At 54.4% G+C, this 13968-nt stretch overlaps 2 protein-coding genes across 8 annotated transcripts in view; one reads left to right on the forward strand and one right to left on the reverse strand.

Moving 5' to 3' along the window:
* CUL9 (cullin 9) overlaps window positions 1-8742 on the forward strand; it is a 42469-nt gene extending 33727 nt beyond the window's left edge. For 4 of the 7 annotated variants that reach the window (XM_004044056.5, XM_019029023.4, XM_063707617.1 and 1 more), the window contains 11 exons: window positions 303-648; window positions 4612-4752; window positions 4900-5064; window positions 5312-5475; window positions 5839-5932; window positions 6470-6544; window positions 6685-6795; window positions 6933-7050; window positions 7418-7551; window positions 8252-8325; window positions 8407-8742. In XM_004044056.5, coding sequence (XP_004044104.4) covers window positions 303-648; window positions 4612-4752; window positions 4900-5064; window positions 5312-5475; window positions 5839-5932; window positions 6470-6544; window positions 6685-6795; window positions 6933-7050; window positions 7418-7551; window positions 8252-8325; window positions 8407-8602 — 1618 coding nt within the window. In that variant the 3' untranslated portion in view covers window positions 8603-8742. Of the gene's footprint in view, window positions 1-302; window positions 649-4611; window positions 4753-4899; window positions 5065-5311; window positions 5476-5838; window positions 5933-6469; window positions 6545-6684; window positions 6796-6932; window positions 7051-7417; window positions 7552-7841; window positions 8326-8406 lie in introns of those variants that run through there. The other 3 variants (XM_055389673.2, XM_055389672.2, XM_055389676.2) reach the window with 3 other exon arrangements.
* A 1046-nt stretch (window positions 8743-9788) lies between these two features.
* Window positions 9789-13673, reverse strand: DNPH1 (2'-deoxynucleoside 5'-phosphate N-hydrolase 1). Its single transcript, XM_031012588.3, has 4 exons — window positions 13433-13673; window positions 10487-10555; window positions 10193-10303; window positions 9789-10041 (listed from the first exon to the last, which is right to left on the reverse strand). Exons 1-4 carry the CDS (start codon window positions 13626-13628, stop codon window positions 9893-9895), a joined length of 525 nt encoding a protein of 174 aa, XP_030868448.1. The 5' UTR covers window positions 13629-13673; the 3' UTR covers window positions 9789-9892.
* Window positions 13674-13968: the final 295 nt, after the last annotated feature.

Consider the following 13968-nt stretch of genomic DNA (forward strand, 5'->3'; position numbering starts at 1 on the left):
GCTGCCACCATTTGGGGTGAGACCTACAGTGGGACTGTCCCATCAGCTATTGGTCTCTTAGCACCCTGACCCCTAGATACCTATTTTGTCCCCAGTCATTGCAACAGCCAGCCCCACCCTGACATTTACAGGTGCTTCTGTGAAGGATCTGCTCTGATGGTTGGTTTGGGTGGTTATCCTGAGGCTGCTTAGGCAAGCGAGCAAGTATGCTCAAATAGGGAGCTGGGGGCCAGGTGGGGTTCAGTTAGTAGGCTGGATAGCAGGGCAGGAATACTGACTTCTGTCTCTTCCCTCCCCACAAGCCCAGAAGCTGTGGCTACCCTGGCATCTCTACAGTTGCCTGCAGGCCGCACCATGAGCCCCCAGGAAGTAGAAGGGTTGATGAAGCAGACGGTGCGTCAGGTGCAGGAGACGCTGAACTTAGAGCCAGATGTCGCTCAGCACCTTTTGGCTCATTCCCACTGGGGCGCTGAACAGCTGCTGCAGAGCTACAGTGAGGACCCTGAGCCACTGCTGCTGGCAGCTGGGCTGTGCGTACCCCAGGCTCAGGCTGTACCCGTACGGCCTGACCACTGCCCCGTCTGTGTGAGCCCCCTGGGGTGTGACGACGACCTGCCCTCTCTCTGCTGCATGCACTATTGCTGTAAGGTGAGGCCCCACCAGCATTGCTCCTGCCCCTGGCTTTCTGCCCTACCCTAACAAAATTCCTTGGGAATTCTTGGGTTCTAGCCCAGCACTGCCATTTTCATCACCTGGGCAATAGTGGATTTAGTCTCTTAGTCCCTCTTAAACTAGTTTTGTCATCTGTAAGTGGTACCACCTGCCTTGACACTCTAAAGGGTGGTGGTTGGGATCCAGCGATATATACCAATGGTTCTCCAGCTGACCTTCATATTATAATCACTGGAAGCTTTTATAAGTGTTAATGCCCAGACGATACGTCAGACTAATTAAACCAGAATCTCTGGAGGTGAGAAATCTAGAGGAAGTTTTAAAGCCTCCTCACGGGATTCCCATTATCAGCCAAGTTAGAACTAAGAGATATACGTGTAAAATAGATGTCAAGACACTTTGTGAAGTGTTTGCAAAAGTGTTAGTAGATTGGTGATGACTCTAGTTTGTGGTTGCCCTTATTACCATTTAAGTCCCCACATCTCAGTGCACTATCACTGCTTTTATCATATACTCTCATTTAATACAAAAATTTTTAAAAATAGGCCTGGTGAGGCAGTGTGCATGCCTATAATCCCAGCACTTTGGGAGGCTGATGTAGGCAGATTGCTTGAGCCCAGGAGTTCGAGACCAGCCTGGGCAACATGGCAAGACCCCGTCTCTACAAAAAAAATACAAAAATAAGCTGGGCATGGTGGTGCACACCTACAGTCCCAGCTACTTGGGAGGCTGAAGTGGGAGGATCACCTGAGCCTGGGAGGCGGAGGCTGCAGTGAGCCAGTATCTCGCCACTGCACTTCAGCCTGGAGGACAGAGTGAGACCCTGCCTCAGGGTCTTCTTGCTCTATAGGCTTGCTTCTATATAGTGGACACAGAAGCTTGCAGATGGGGAGTGAGTCATCTTCAAAAATAAAAAATGTGGGGCTGAGGTACAGAGAACCTGGAGCACTGAGTCCGATATTCCTGCCTCACAGCTCTTTAGAACTGGTGCCAAGCCCAAACACTTCAGCTTAGCAGGAGGGGCACTCCTGGTTGCCATGAATTCCAGCTGCTTCTGCCAACAGCGTTTCCCCAGTAGTGGGTGATAGACGTGTCTGCATGTGCTTGTGTGCACGTGCATGCATGTGTGTGCGTGTGTATTCTCTTTTTCTCCGTCCCTTTGGCTGTGCTTCTGGCTTCTCCTCTCACATAGTTGCTTATGCTCCCTTTTCCCCAGGTTCTTAATTATTTCCTTTACACTTTCATTTTTTCATTCAACAAATATTTCTCATGGACTTACGTGCATAGCACTGGGTGCTAAATGAGGTATTGAAAAAAATCCCAGCAAGAAATGACCAGAGAGCTAATAATATTGATGGGAGCTCACTCTGAGCCAGGCATTGTGCTGTTTACATGCATTATTTTACTTAATTCTCATACTAGTTCTATGAGGTAGGTATTTTTGTTATTCCCATTTTACATGACAGAGGGAGACACTTGGAGGTGAAGTAATTTGCCAAAGGTCAGGATTTGAATTTTGGCAGTCTCAGGCAATCCTCCCACCTTGACCTCCCAAAGTGCTGGAATTACAGGCATAAGCCACCACACCCAGCCTGACAGTGGATTTTATTTTATGAGAAGCCATGGTGGGTTTAAGCAGAATATTGATATTATCTGGTTTACATTTTTTATTTTTATTATATTATTTATTTATTTTTATTTTATTATTATTTTTGAGATGTAGTCTCACTCTGTCACCCAGGCTGGAGTGCAGTGGCGTGATCTCGGCTCATTGCAACCTCCATCTCCCGGGTTCAAGCGATTCTTCTGCCTCAGCCTCCCGAGTAGCTGGGACTATAGGCGCCCGCCACCGCGCCCGGCTAATTTTTTGCATTTTTAGTAGAGACGGGGTTTCACTGTGTTAGCCAGGATGGTCTCGATCTCCTGACCTCGTGATCCACCCACCTCAGCCTCCGAAAGTGCTGGAATTACAGGCGTGAGCCACTGCGCCCGGCCCTACATTTTTTAAAAGATCGCTTCTGCCGTTGTGTGGAGAAAAGGCTTGGAGGGAGCAAGAGTGGAAGCAGGAAGGCCCACTTGGTGACTGTCCTACGAGAGACAAGAGATGGTGGTAGTTTGGACTGGGGCAGTGGCGATGAGAGAGGGTGGATTGGGACACATTTGGAAGTGGAGCTGACGGGAGTTGGTGGGTTAAATGTAGGGGCTTCAGACAGGGGAATCAAGGATGGTTCCTGTGCTTTGACCTGAGCACCTGGGTGGATGGCATGTGTCATCTTTACTCTGTTGTGGCCCTGTGAAGTTTGAGCTGCTTGTTGGACACCTGTGTGGAACTGGCAGGTAGACAGTGGATTTTTGAATTTGGAATGAAGCGGAGAGGCCTGGCAGGCCTTACCCAAGGAGAAAGAAGCAGACCCAGGGAACCAAGCCTGTAAAGATATAGAGACGGGGTGTCTCAGGAGTTTGAGACCAGCCTAGACAACACAGCAAGACCCCATAGCTACAAAAAATAGAAAAAAACTTTACCCAGGCATGGTGGTGCACACCTATAGTCCTACCTACTCAGGAGGTTGAGGTGGGAGGATTGCTTGAGTCCAGGAGATTGAGGCTGCGGTGAACCATGATTGTGCCATTACCCTCTAGTGTGGGTGACAAAGCAAGACTTTGTTTAAAAGAGAGAGAGAGACAAGGGGCCTGAAAACCAGGCAGATGAACAGGCTGATTGAAAAGCCCCTGCAAGGAGGAGCCTGTGCAGCATTGGTCACAGCTGAGCGGCACAACAACAATGCAAGAGAAGCAGCTGCACAGCTCCCAGGGTGAGCCCCACCACTTGGGTTGGACAGTAGTCATGAGAGCAGCTGGGAGTCCCCAGACTGAGATGCCAGGGCAGAGGGGGACCCTGAGGCACTGGTGTGCCTGTAAGAATAGGGTCTGAATTCAGAGAAAATTTTCCCTGTTCTATCTCAAAAATGCAAGAATTTGCATTCAATTTCCCAACTTTGTCTGGGTTTGTTTCAATGCAGAAAGGGTTTTGTTTACTTTGGTCTGGTACTTTGAGTAAAAATGATCTAGTCAGGTGCTTCAAATTTATGCTGCAGCTTTGATATCACAGACACACGGTCTCCTGAGGGTTTAGACCCATCATTTTGGAAGGCATGGTCATAGGCAGTGTGAGAGGCAGGGGTCACTCATGGAGTATTGTAGGAGGCTCAGACGGCTGCAGCGGCTGCTCGTGCATAGACCAAATGGATGGTGTAGGGAGAGACCAGGAGAGGAGACCATGGATCAGAACAGGCTCTCACAGTGGTTTAGGGATGAGGGGATAATGGCCTGATTTAGGATGGGGGAGTGACATGGGAGCAAGAGAACGATATGAAAGTTCCAACACTGGTGACGAGGGGGACAGTGGTGCAAGTTGATCAGGGTTTGGGGGACGCAATGGGCAAGTCAGTTTTGTAGAGAAGAGGCTGGGTCTGTTGGAGGCATAAGTCAGAGACAGGAGCATCCGGACAGTCATTGGAGATAAGCCACTGGAGCTGGGAGGAGACACCAGAGCCGTGTTGTCAGCCACCCAGGCAACCCATTTCCCAGGCCTCCTTTCTCTTGGACCTTCCTGCTCTCTGCATATCTTTCTGAGAATTTGAATCGTTCTCCTTTTTCTTAATTATTTTTACCCATTCCCTCCTTGTCCATCCCAACAGTAATTATGATTAGGCAAATACACAGCCCACCCCATCCTCAAAGACAACTGTAATTTGGGCCAGTCTCAGCAAAGCTGGAGAGAGGAGTCAGCATTGGTTGATCTAGAGGCAGGCTTGTCTCTGGCCTTCCACATTGTAGTGGAGGGGAAGGGAAGGAGGGACGCTAGCTTAGTTACCAGGACACTCCCCCTGTGCTGCTCCCACACTGTCTGTGAGCAGCCCCTCCTTTTGTCCCTCTCAGTCTTGCTGGAATGAGTACCTGACAACTCGGATCGAGCAGAACCTTGTTTTGAATTGCACCTGCCCCATTGCCGACTGCCCCGCCCAGCCCACCGGAGACTTCATTCGTGCCATCGTCTCATCACCAGAGGTCATCTCCAAGGTATCCCCTCTCATCTGAGAGAGGCTCCAGTGCAGAGCCAAAGGAGTGTGCCCCAGGGAGTGGGCTGAGCTATGGGGTGCTGGGGGCCTGGAGGTGTGGCATCCTGGAGAGCCATACCCTCACCTCGTGGCACCTGCGTCTCCACAGTATGAGAAGGCGCTCCTGCGTGGCTATGTGGAGAGCTGCTCCAACCTGACCTGGTGCACCAACCCCCAGGGCTGCGACCGCATCCTGTGCCGCCAGGGCCTGGGCTGTGGGACCACCTGCTCCAAGTGTGGCTGGGCCTCTTGCTTCAACTGTAGCTTCCCTGAGGTGGGAGCCCCACACTGGCCCTGACCCTGAGCAAGGATTCACACTCCTTCCCTGCTTAATACCCCCTTCCCCGCCACACACACAGACTGTGACTTGTCCTTCCTCAGCCTCTGCCACCCAGTTGAGCTCTGTTCCTCTTCCTGGAGCCCTCCAAATGTGACCTGTGCCTGCTCCCCTCTCTCCTGTGCACACCAGCCATGCTGCCCTCAGGGCTCAGCTGTGTCCCCACCATGCCCTCTTGCCTTAGGCACACTACCCTGCTAGCTGTGGCCATATGTCTCAGTGGGTCGATGACGGTGGCTACTATGACGGCATGAGCGTGGAGGCGCAGAGCAAGCACCTGGCCAAGCTCATCTCCAAGCGCTGTCCCAGCTGTCAGGCTCCCATTGAGAAGAACGAGGGGTGCCTGCAGTAAGAAGGGGGGTACTGTGGGGAGCCAGAGGGCAAGGAGGGGGGAGGAGGCCTGGCAGAAGGAGGGGGGAACGGGCTTAGTGTAAAGCTCAGCAAAAGAGGGCGGTTCCTCAGCTGCCCCTCACGTGGCAGCCTCCACGGTGACTTCCTGGATCTTAATGTTCCTTCTCCCACTCGTAAGTCCACACTGACTGGGGGAGTTCAAAAGCAGAGGTGCATTCAGCAGGGCTGGGTATGACTAAGGAGACTATCAGGGCAGGAGCAGAGGCCACAGCATCAACAGCGGTGCATCTGGGCCCTTGGCATTCCTGGCATGCCCCTGCCCAGAGGCAGGAGTCCCTGACCAGCCAGCTTCCTCCATAGCATGACCTGTGCCAAATGTAACCATGGATTCTGCTGGCGCTGCCTCAAGTCCTGGAAGCCAAATCACAAAGACTATTACAACTGCTCTGCCATGGTAAGGCGCTGGGCGCTAGGGGAGGGCAGAGGCCCAGAGCCGTCGGGGAGGGGTGCTGCTACCAGGTCCTGGGCAGACAGGGCTCCGTGTGCAGTGCAGCGTTCTAGCTGTTGGGATAGAGGCTCACTGTGGGGAAGACAGAGCCACCTGGGCCTGCAGATGCTGGAAAGTCTGTTCACAGGGACCTTCAGCTCCAGAACAGGACTTCTCATACCGAGGTGGCTACAGAAAGGCTGGGGAGGGCTGGGCACTCTCAGAAGGCAGCAGGGCAGAGCAGGAAAGAGCAGGGACCCTGCATTTAGAGCCTGGCTCTGCTGCTTAGCATGTGGCTTTGAGCAAGTTCATTTACTTCTCCAAGCCTCAACAGCCTCTGCAAAAGGGGTGAATAATATGACCTACTCCACACAGTCATGAGGACTGAATGAAGATAATCGGGGGAGGTGTAGAAAGGCCTCCATGAATGTTGGCTTTTCCACTTATTAACTCCCTCCTGTCCAAACAAAACACCCAATAGCCCTCTCAACGTATCCTTGCTAGGTAAGCAAGGCAGCTCGCCAGGAGAAGCGGTTTCAGGACTATAATGAGAGGTGCACTTTCCATCACCAGGCGCGGGTGAGCCGGGAGGAAACAGCGGGTAGATGCCTGCAGAAGCAGGTTGGGGTGGTGGGGTGGAGGGGGGTGGGCTGAAGGTCTGACTGGGCAGGTGGTGCTGCGCCACCTGTGCTGGTACTGATACACCTTCCTCCACACAGGAGTTTGCTGTGAACTTGCGGAACCGGGTGTCTGCCATCCACGAAGTGCCCCCGCCCAGATCCTTCACCTTCCTCAATGATGCCTGCCAGGGACTGGAGCAGGCTCGGAAGGTGGTAGCGGGTGGGGGAGGAGAGCAGGGGAGGGGTGTGCCAAAGGGGTCTGGGGGGCTTGGCTGCTTTCATCGGACTTGCCTGGATGAAGGGAATGAGGAGAGGGCAGGCGGGAGAGCTGATGGGAGCCCCTGCAGGTGCTGGCCTACGCCTGCGTGTACAGCTTCTACAGCCAGGACGCAGAGTACATGGATGTGGTGGAGCAGCAGACAGAGAACCTGGAGCTGCACACTAATGCCCTGCAGATCCTCCTGGGTGAGCCACCCCTGCCAGCCAGGCCCTCCTCCTGCCTCCTCCCCTCTGCTGCACAGCCCGGCCCCTCCCAGACAGGTCAAGCAGCACCCCTACCTTCCCTCTCTCCTCTTCCTCTTCATTCTTCATGGCCTTCTCACTGCCTGGCTGTTAAAGCTCAGGTCGAAAGCCTACATTGTAAGGTGCCCAAGGGCGCAGATGTTCGTGGATGTTTCTTGGTTTCTGGTCTTTACCCTGCTCCCCTAGGGAGCTTCATGAGAATGTCTAGAGCTGCACCTGGCGCTTGGTAGACGTTCCATAGGTGTTTGTTGGAGGAAGGAATGGATGAGAATGAGAAGGGAGGGAGCCTCTGTGCCTGCCTCCTCTGCAGAGGAGACCCTACTGCGGTGCAGAGACCTGGCCTCCTCCCTGCGCCTCCTGCGGGCCGACTGCCTCAGCACGGGCATGGAGCTGCTCCGGCGGATCCAGGAGAGGCTGCTTGCCATCCTGCAGCATTCCGCCCAGGTACTGCCTGGCCCAGACCCCTTCTGCTCCTGCATTCTGCGGGAGTTGTGGTCCTCCTGTCCCAGCACAGCCCCTGCCCTGGGGCGAGTCCAGAAGGAAAGGCAGCAAAGCGGGTGAATGGATGTTAGGAGACCTGGGCGCACATCCCGGCTTCTGGGCCAACCTGCCTGATGCTGCTGGACCCTATCACTTCACCTCCTGGGGATTCCTACAAAATAAAGGGGTTGGCTAGCCCACATCAAGGGTATTTGGTCAGGTGCCTATCAGAATCACTTGGGGAACTTTTCCAGACTGTACTTCCCAGATATGGATTTGAAATCCTAGGAGTGGGCATCAGGGGATTGCGGTCACTGGAGCAAGGGCTCTCCCAGGCTCTCTCCAGCTCTAATGCACTGATGCTGAGTCTAAACTGTGAATCCTGTCCTCAGGTTGCTTACTGACTGGTAAGTCACATGGGCAGAAAAGACATAGATTCTGTAAGCTCTTTAAGCACAGGGTGGTGTGCCTCACCTGGTACCCTGTATCCCTGGAGACCATCTGTGGGTGAACTCAAAAAGGCAGTGTTTCATGAAGTGCTGTGCTGGGAGGGGAGCAGTCCTAGCAGGAGCTTGGCCCTCCCAGAGCATCAGTGGAAGGAATGCTGGGTCCAAAGGCCCCATGCCCTCTACCTCCTTCTCAAATCCTTCTGTCTGCTCACCAGGATTTCCGGGTTGGTCTTCAGAGTCCATCAGTAGAGGCCTGGGAGGCAAAAGGACCCAACATGCCTGGCAGTCAGTAAGTGGGGTGGGCAGAGCCATGGAGGAGGCAGTGGGACATGGCAGCCTCCTCTGGGCTGAGTGTGGTGGCTCTCCCTAGGCCCCAGGCCTCCTCAGGGCCAGAGGCGGAAGAGGAGGAGGAAGACGATGAGGATGATGTGCCCGAGTGGCAGCAGGATGAGTTTGATGAGGAGCTGGACAATGACAGCTTCTCCTACGATGAGTCTGAGAACCTGGACCAAGAGACTTTCTTCTTTGGTGATGAGGAGGAGGATGAAGATGAGGTCTATGACTGAGGGGGCAGATACAGGAAACACCTAGAGCAGCCCGAGTCACAGGGCTGAGGGGGCGGGAGCTGCCCCTGTCATGGGGAGGGGGATTCCCAGCGTCTGTAGTGCCTCCTGTTTGCTGAATAAAGGTCTCTTTCTCACACACATCTCTGGGAGCAGGCTGACAGCTTCACCAGGGGCCAGCCAAGTTGCCACTGCCCTGGCCTCATATCTACCCACACCCCTCATCTTTATGTTTCCTTTAGACCTCCGGACTCTTCTATCCTCCGAGAAGGCTCAGAGCAGACTCATTTGACTTAAGCTGATAAAGGGAAGTGAAGGTCGGCATGGAAAGGGCCAGGTGCAGCCCCAGCCCAGTTCAGAGGAGACAGAGAGAGGGATGGCCACCCGCAGGAGCAACCATCCTCCCAACTCTTTTTTTTTTTTTTTTTTTTCTGAGATGGAGTTTCACTTTTGTCCCCCAGGCTGGAGTGCAATGGTGTGATCTCGGCTCACTGCAGCCTCTGCCTGCTGGGTTCAAGCGATTCTCCTGCCTCAGCCTCCTGAGTAGCTGGGATTACAGGCATGCACCACCATGCCCAGCTAATTTTTATATTTTTAGTAGAGACAGGGTTTCCCACATTGGCCAGGCTGGTCTCGAACTCCTGAGCTCAGGTGATCCGCCTGCCTCAGCCTCTCAAAGTGCTGGGATTACAGGCGTGAGCCACTGTGCCCAGCCTTTCCTCCCAACTCTTTTTTTTTTTTTTTCCTGAGACGGAGTCTCGCTCTGTCGCCCAGGCTGGAGTGCAGTGGCGTGATCTGGGCTCACTGCAAGCTCCACCTCCCGGGTTCACGCTATTCTCTTGCCTCAGCCTCCCGAGTAGCTGGGACTACAGGCGCCCACCACCTCGCCCGGCTAATTTTTTGCATTTTTAGTAGAGACAGGGTTTCACCGTGTTAGCCAGGATGGTCTCGATCTCCTGACCTCGTGATCCGCCCACCTCGGCCTCCCAAAGTGCTGGGATTACAGGTGTGAGCCACCGCGCCCGGCCCTCCTCCCAAGTGTTCCTGGGGAGGAGGGGGCTTGAGGGCATTAGGAGTTGTCCTCCTCTCGCCTAGAGATTTCTAAAGCATCTATCTTGAAGTGAAGTGTGGCAGGAAAGGGTATTACTGAGGACCTGCCCCACCCGCATGACTCACACAAGACAGAAAGTTAGGATTTTAACTGTACCTTTTAATTTGCTCCTGGGGCTAAGAGGAAGGAATGGTACTAGAGCAGTGTCTGAGAATAGAAGAATTTAAGAAAGTGAGATTAAGTCAAGTGGTTGGGTCAGGGGAGGCAGCCACCTGCCCTGGAGGATCAGCCTCGAAGTATCGATCCAGCAGGGCCTCCACCTCTCCCTCCTCATAGTCCCACACCTGGAACCGAGAGCCATCTGCTGCTCCCCGGATCATGGCCGAAAGCACTGGAAAGGGCAGGGAAAGGTGAAGCTGCCTCCCATCCACACCCTCACAGCTCCCTTACCCCTTGGGAGAAGCACGGTGCTCAGAGCCCACCAGGGAAGGAGCTGAGGGCTGGGTCCACAGAAAGCCAGGAGGGAGGCTTGGGGTGCTCACCGCGACCAGACTGCGGGCGGAACAGGCACAGGATCCGCTTGTTAAAGGCCACGGCCCGGCCCAGCTCATAGCCTACACCCAAGGATGGCTGTGTCACTTCTGCCACGACCACTGGGAGGAAAGATGAGAGGAAGCCTCAGCACTGGGGGCACTTGAGGTTCATAAGGAAGATGACGGTGTGGCTGTGGTGAGGAGGGAACTCTGGGAGTCCCTTCTAGGTGTGGAGGCTGGGATGTCCCGGGGAACCCAGCACTCCAGAGGAGTTAGGTGCTGGAAGGAGGGAGCGCCACTCACCGTCCGCCTGCTGCAGCCACTCAAGGTCCTGCTCATGGATGAGCCTGTCACCCCCAGCAGCCTCTTCCCCTGTGTTGAGGGAAAGCTGGTCAAGGACATGCCTCATGCTGGCTCCCGGTAACTCCTATGCCTTTGTATGTCCATACCCACCCTGCTCAGGGAGGGTGGGAGCCTTGTGCCAGATGACCTGACCAAACATGACAATCTCATCAAAGTAGCGAGGAAATGGAATAGCCACAAAAAGAAAAATTCAACCCTATGCAAGGTGGGACGTGTGATTAGGGCCGAATGAGAACATCAGCAACATCAGCAGCACTAACTGTGGATGACATTGATTAGGGAAAGGTGCATGGGCACTTAGCCAAAAGTAGGAGAGGCATCCTGGGCCCAGAAGGTAGGGATCTCGGGTCCTAGCTTGATTAAATGTTATCTTCCAGGATGGTGAGGCTCAGCCCACCGCATCAGGGTAGGACCACTGGGGAGCTTGTTAGAAGTACAGATTCCAGGGCCAGGCGCAGTGGCTCATGCCTGTAATCCCAGCACTTTGGGAGGCTGAGGTGGGTGGATCACTTGAGGTCAGGAGTTCAAAACCAGCCTGGCCAACATGGTGAAACCCCATCTTTACTAAAAATACAAAAATTAGCTGGGTGTGGTGGTGCACACCTGTAATCCCAGCAACTTGGGAGGCTGAAGCAGGAGAATCACTTGAACCCAGGAGGCGGAAGTTGCAGTGAGCTGAGATCGCACCACTGCACTCCAGCCTGGGCAACAGAGCAAAACTCCATTTCAAAAAAAACAAGAAAAAGTACAGATTCGGGCCAGGCGCGGTGGCTCACGCCTGTAATCCCAGCACTTTGGGAGGCCAAGGCGGTAGGATCATGAGGTCAGGAGTTTGAGACCAGTCTGGCCAACATGGTGGAACCCCATCTCCACTAAAAATTAAAAAATTAGCCAGGCGTGGTAGCAGGCGCCTGTAATCCCAGCTACTAGGGAGGCTGAGGCAGGAAAATTGCTTGAACCTGGGAGGAGGAGGTTGCAATGAGCGGAGGTTACTCCACTGCACTCCACCCTGGGCGACAGAGCAAGACTCTGTCTTGGGGGGGAAAAAAAGTACATATTCGAAGGCTTTATCCCAGATGATCAGAACCTGCATTTTTAACAGGCTCCCTCAGATGACACTAAAGACCTGGAGAGCCACCAGGCAGTCTGGATATACCATGAACTAATGAGCTGTAAGCTTCAGGGTCCTCCACTTGCACAGGCCCTTTCCAAACCATCAGCAACTTTGTATTGTGATTTTTGTCTTTTTAAAGAGGTCTCCCAGAATTGCATGAGGTCCCACAAATTGTGGGTCTGCTCTTGGGTAGGATAAGTGGAAACCACTTAAGGTTTTCTGAGCAGAAGCACAAGCATTTAAGATACAATTTTCAAACTGGAAGGATCTGCAAGATTCCAGACCAGCACATCAAATATGCTTTAGAGAAATCCAGCCAGACTCAGCGGCTCATGTCTGTAATCCCAACACTTTGGGAGGCCGAGGCAGGCAGATCACTTGGGCTCAGGAGTTCAAGACCAGCCTGGCCAACATGGCAAAATCCCGTCCCTATAAAGAATACAAAACTTAACCAGGTATGGCGGCACGCACCTGTAGTCCCAGCTACTTGGGAGGCTGAGGTGGGAGGATTGCTCAAGCCCGGGAGGCAGAGGTTAGCAGTGAGCTGAGATTTTGCCACTGCACTCCAGCATGGGTAATAGAACAAGACTGTTTCCAAATAAATAACTAAATAAATAGAAAGAGAAAGAAAAACCCAGCAGCCAGGAGCAGAACACAATAATGGCCTGAAAGAGAACATGAGGCCAGCATGGGGGCTCACATCTATAGTCCCAGCACTTCGGGAGGCCTGAGGCGGGAGGATCACTTGAGGCTAGGAGGTCGGGACCAGACTGGGCAACATAGTGAGACTCCCAACCTCTACAGAAAAAGTTTGAGCCAGGCATGGTGTCGTGCCCCTGCAGTCCTTGCTAATAGGAGGCTGAGGCTGGAGGATCATGAGTTTAGGAAGCCGAGGCTGCAGTGAGCTATGATCGCACCACTGCACTCCAGCCTGGGCGACAGAGAGGCCCTTGTATCAACAAAACAAAAATGTGAGAGAGGGTAATAGTGAGAACTGGGGTCAGCCAGGTCTAAAAGAGTGCTGATGTCTTCACAGAAAAAGGGGAGACAGGCCCTGGGCGGTGGCTCCTGCCTGTAATCCCAGCACTTTGGGAGGCCAAGGCGGGCAGATCACCTGAGGTCAGGAGTTCGAAACCAGCCTGACCAATATGGTGAAACCCCGTCTCTACTAAAAATACAAAAAGTAGCCGGGTGTGGTGGCGCGTGCCTGTAGTCCCAGCTACTCGGGAGGCTGAGGCAAGAGAATCACTTGAACCCGGGAGGTCGAGGTTGCAGTGAGCCGAGATCACGCAACTGCACTCCAGCCTGGGCGACAGAGTGAGATTCCGTTTCAAAAACAAAACAAAACAAAACAAAACAAAACAAGTTGGTGGGAAGGCAGGAGGATACCTTTCGTGTTGGGTGGTGGAAAAGATTCCAGCGGGTGAGGTGGGAACTGAGCCCAGGCAAAGCAGCCCAATCTACCTTCTTTCTGTTGCACCCTACAAACGCTCTGAAAGCAGCTGAAGACAGAGTTCTCCAAGAAGGAACCAAAGGTCAAGATAATGCTGAGTCTACCTTACACCCGCAGGCTTGCTGGGACCCACGGAGCCCGAGCCCCGGCCCGTTTCCTTCTCGGGCTGGGGCGCTGGATGAAGCACCGGGGTAGGAGGGCGGGCTCCGGGCGCCGGAAGCGCAGCTGCCGGGGGTCGGGGGGGCGGACAGTCCGGGTCCCTGCCCCCCCAGCCGGGTCCCCGCCTGCGTCCCCGCGGCCCGCGTCCCCAGGGCCTCACCGCGCGCGCCCAGCTCGGCGGCCGCCACGTGCTCGGTGAGCACTGTCCCGAATCGCCGCAGCCGAGACACGATCCGCTCGTACAGCGTCCTGTCCTCGCGTCCGCCGCGAATGCTCCCGCAGAAGTACAGGGCCAGGCGACCAGGCTCCCCGCGCTCCCAGCTCTCGCTGCGCCCCGGAACCATGGCAGCAGCCATTCCCCAGCCGCCCGCACTCTCCGGCGCCAGGGGGCGTCAGCCCGCGGCCACGTGACCCCGCCCGGCCCAGCGACCCCGCCCGGCCCAGCGCAGAGCCCGGCTGCTGAGTCCACACCTGTGGAATGGGGACGACGAACTGGGAGGATCCAGCCGGGACCCTTTCGGGAACACACCCTTCCTGGACTTGACGTTCGGATGCCTAACACGCACCTTAACTTGACCTTGTCCAGGCAGAACTCGAGGGCTTCCCCACCTCACCCGCTTCTGCTCCCCTCCTCCCCGCCGTCTTCCCCAGCTGCATCCTCCCAGCTGCTCAGGCCCAAGACCCTCGGAGTCATCT

Source organism: Gorilla gorilla, chromosome 5 (genome assembly GCF_029281585.2).
Source record: "Gorilla gorilla gorilla isolate KB3781 chromosome 5, NHGRI_mGorGor1-v2.1_pri, whole genome shotgun sequence".
NCBI classification, from domain to species: Eukaryota; Metazoa; Chordata; class Mammalia; order Primates; family Hominidae; genus Gorilla; species Gorilla gorilla.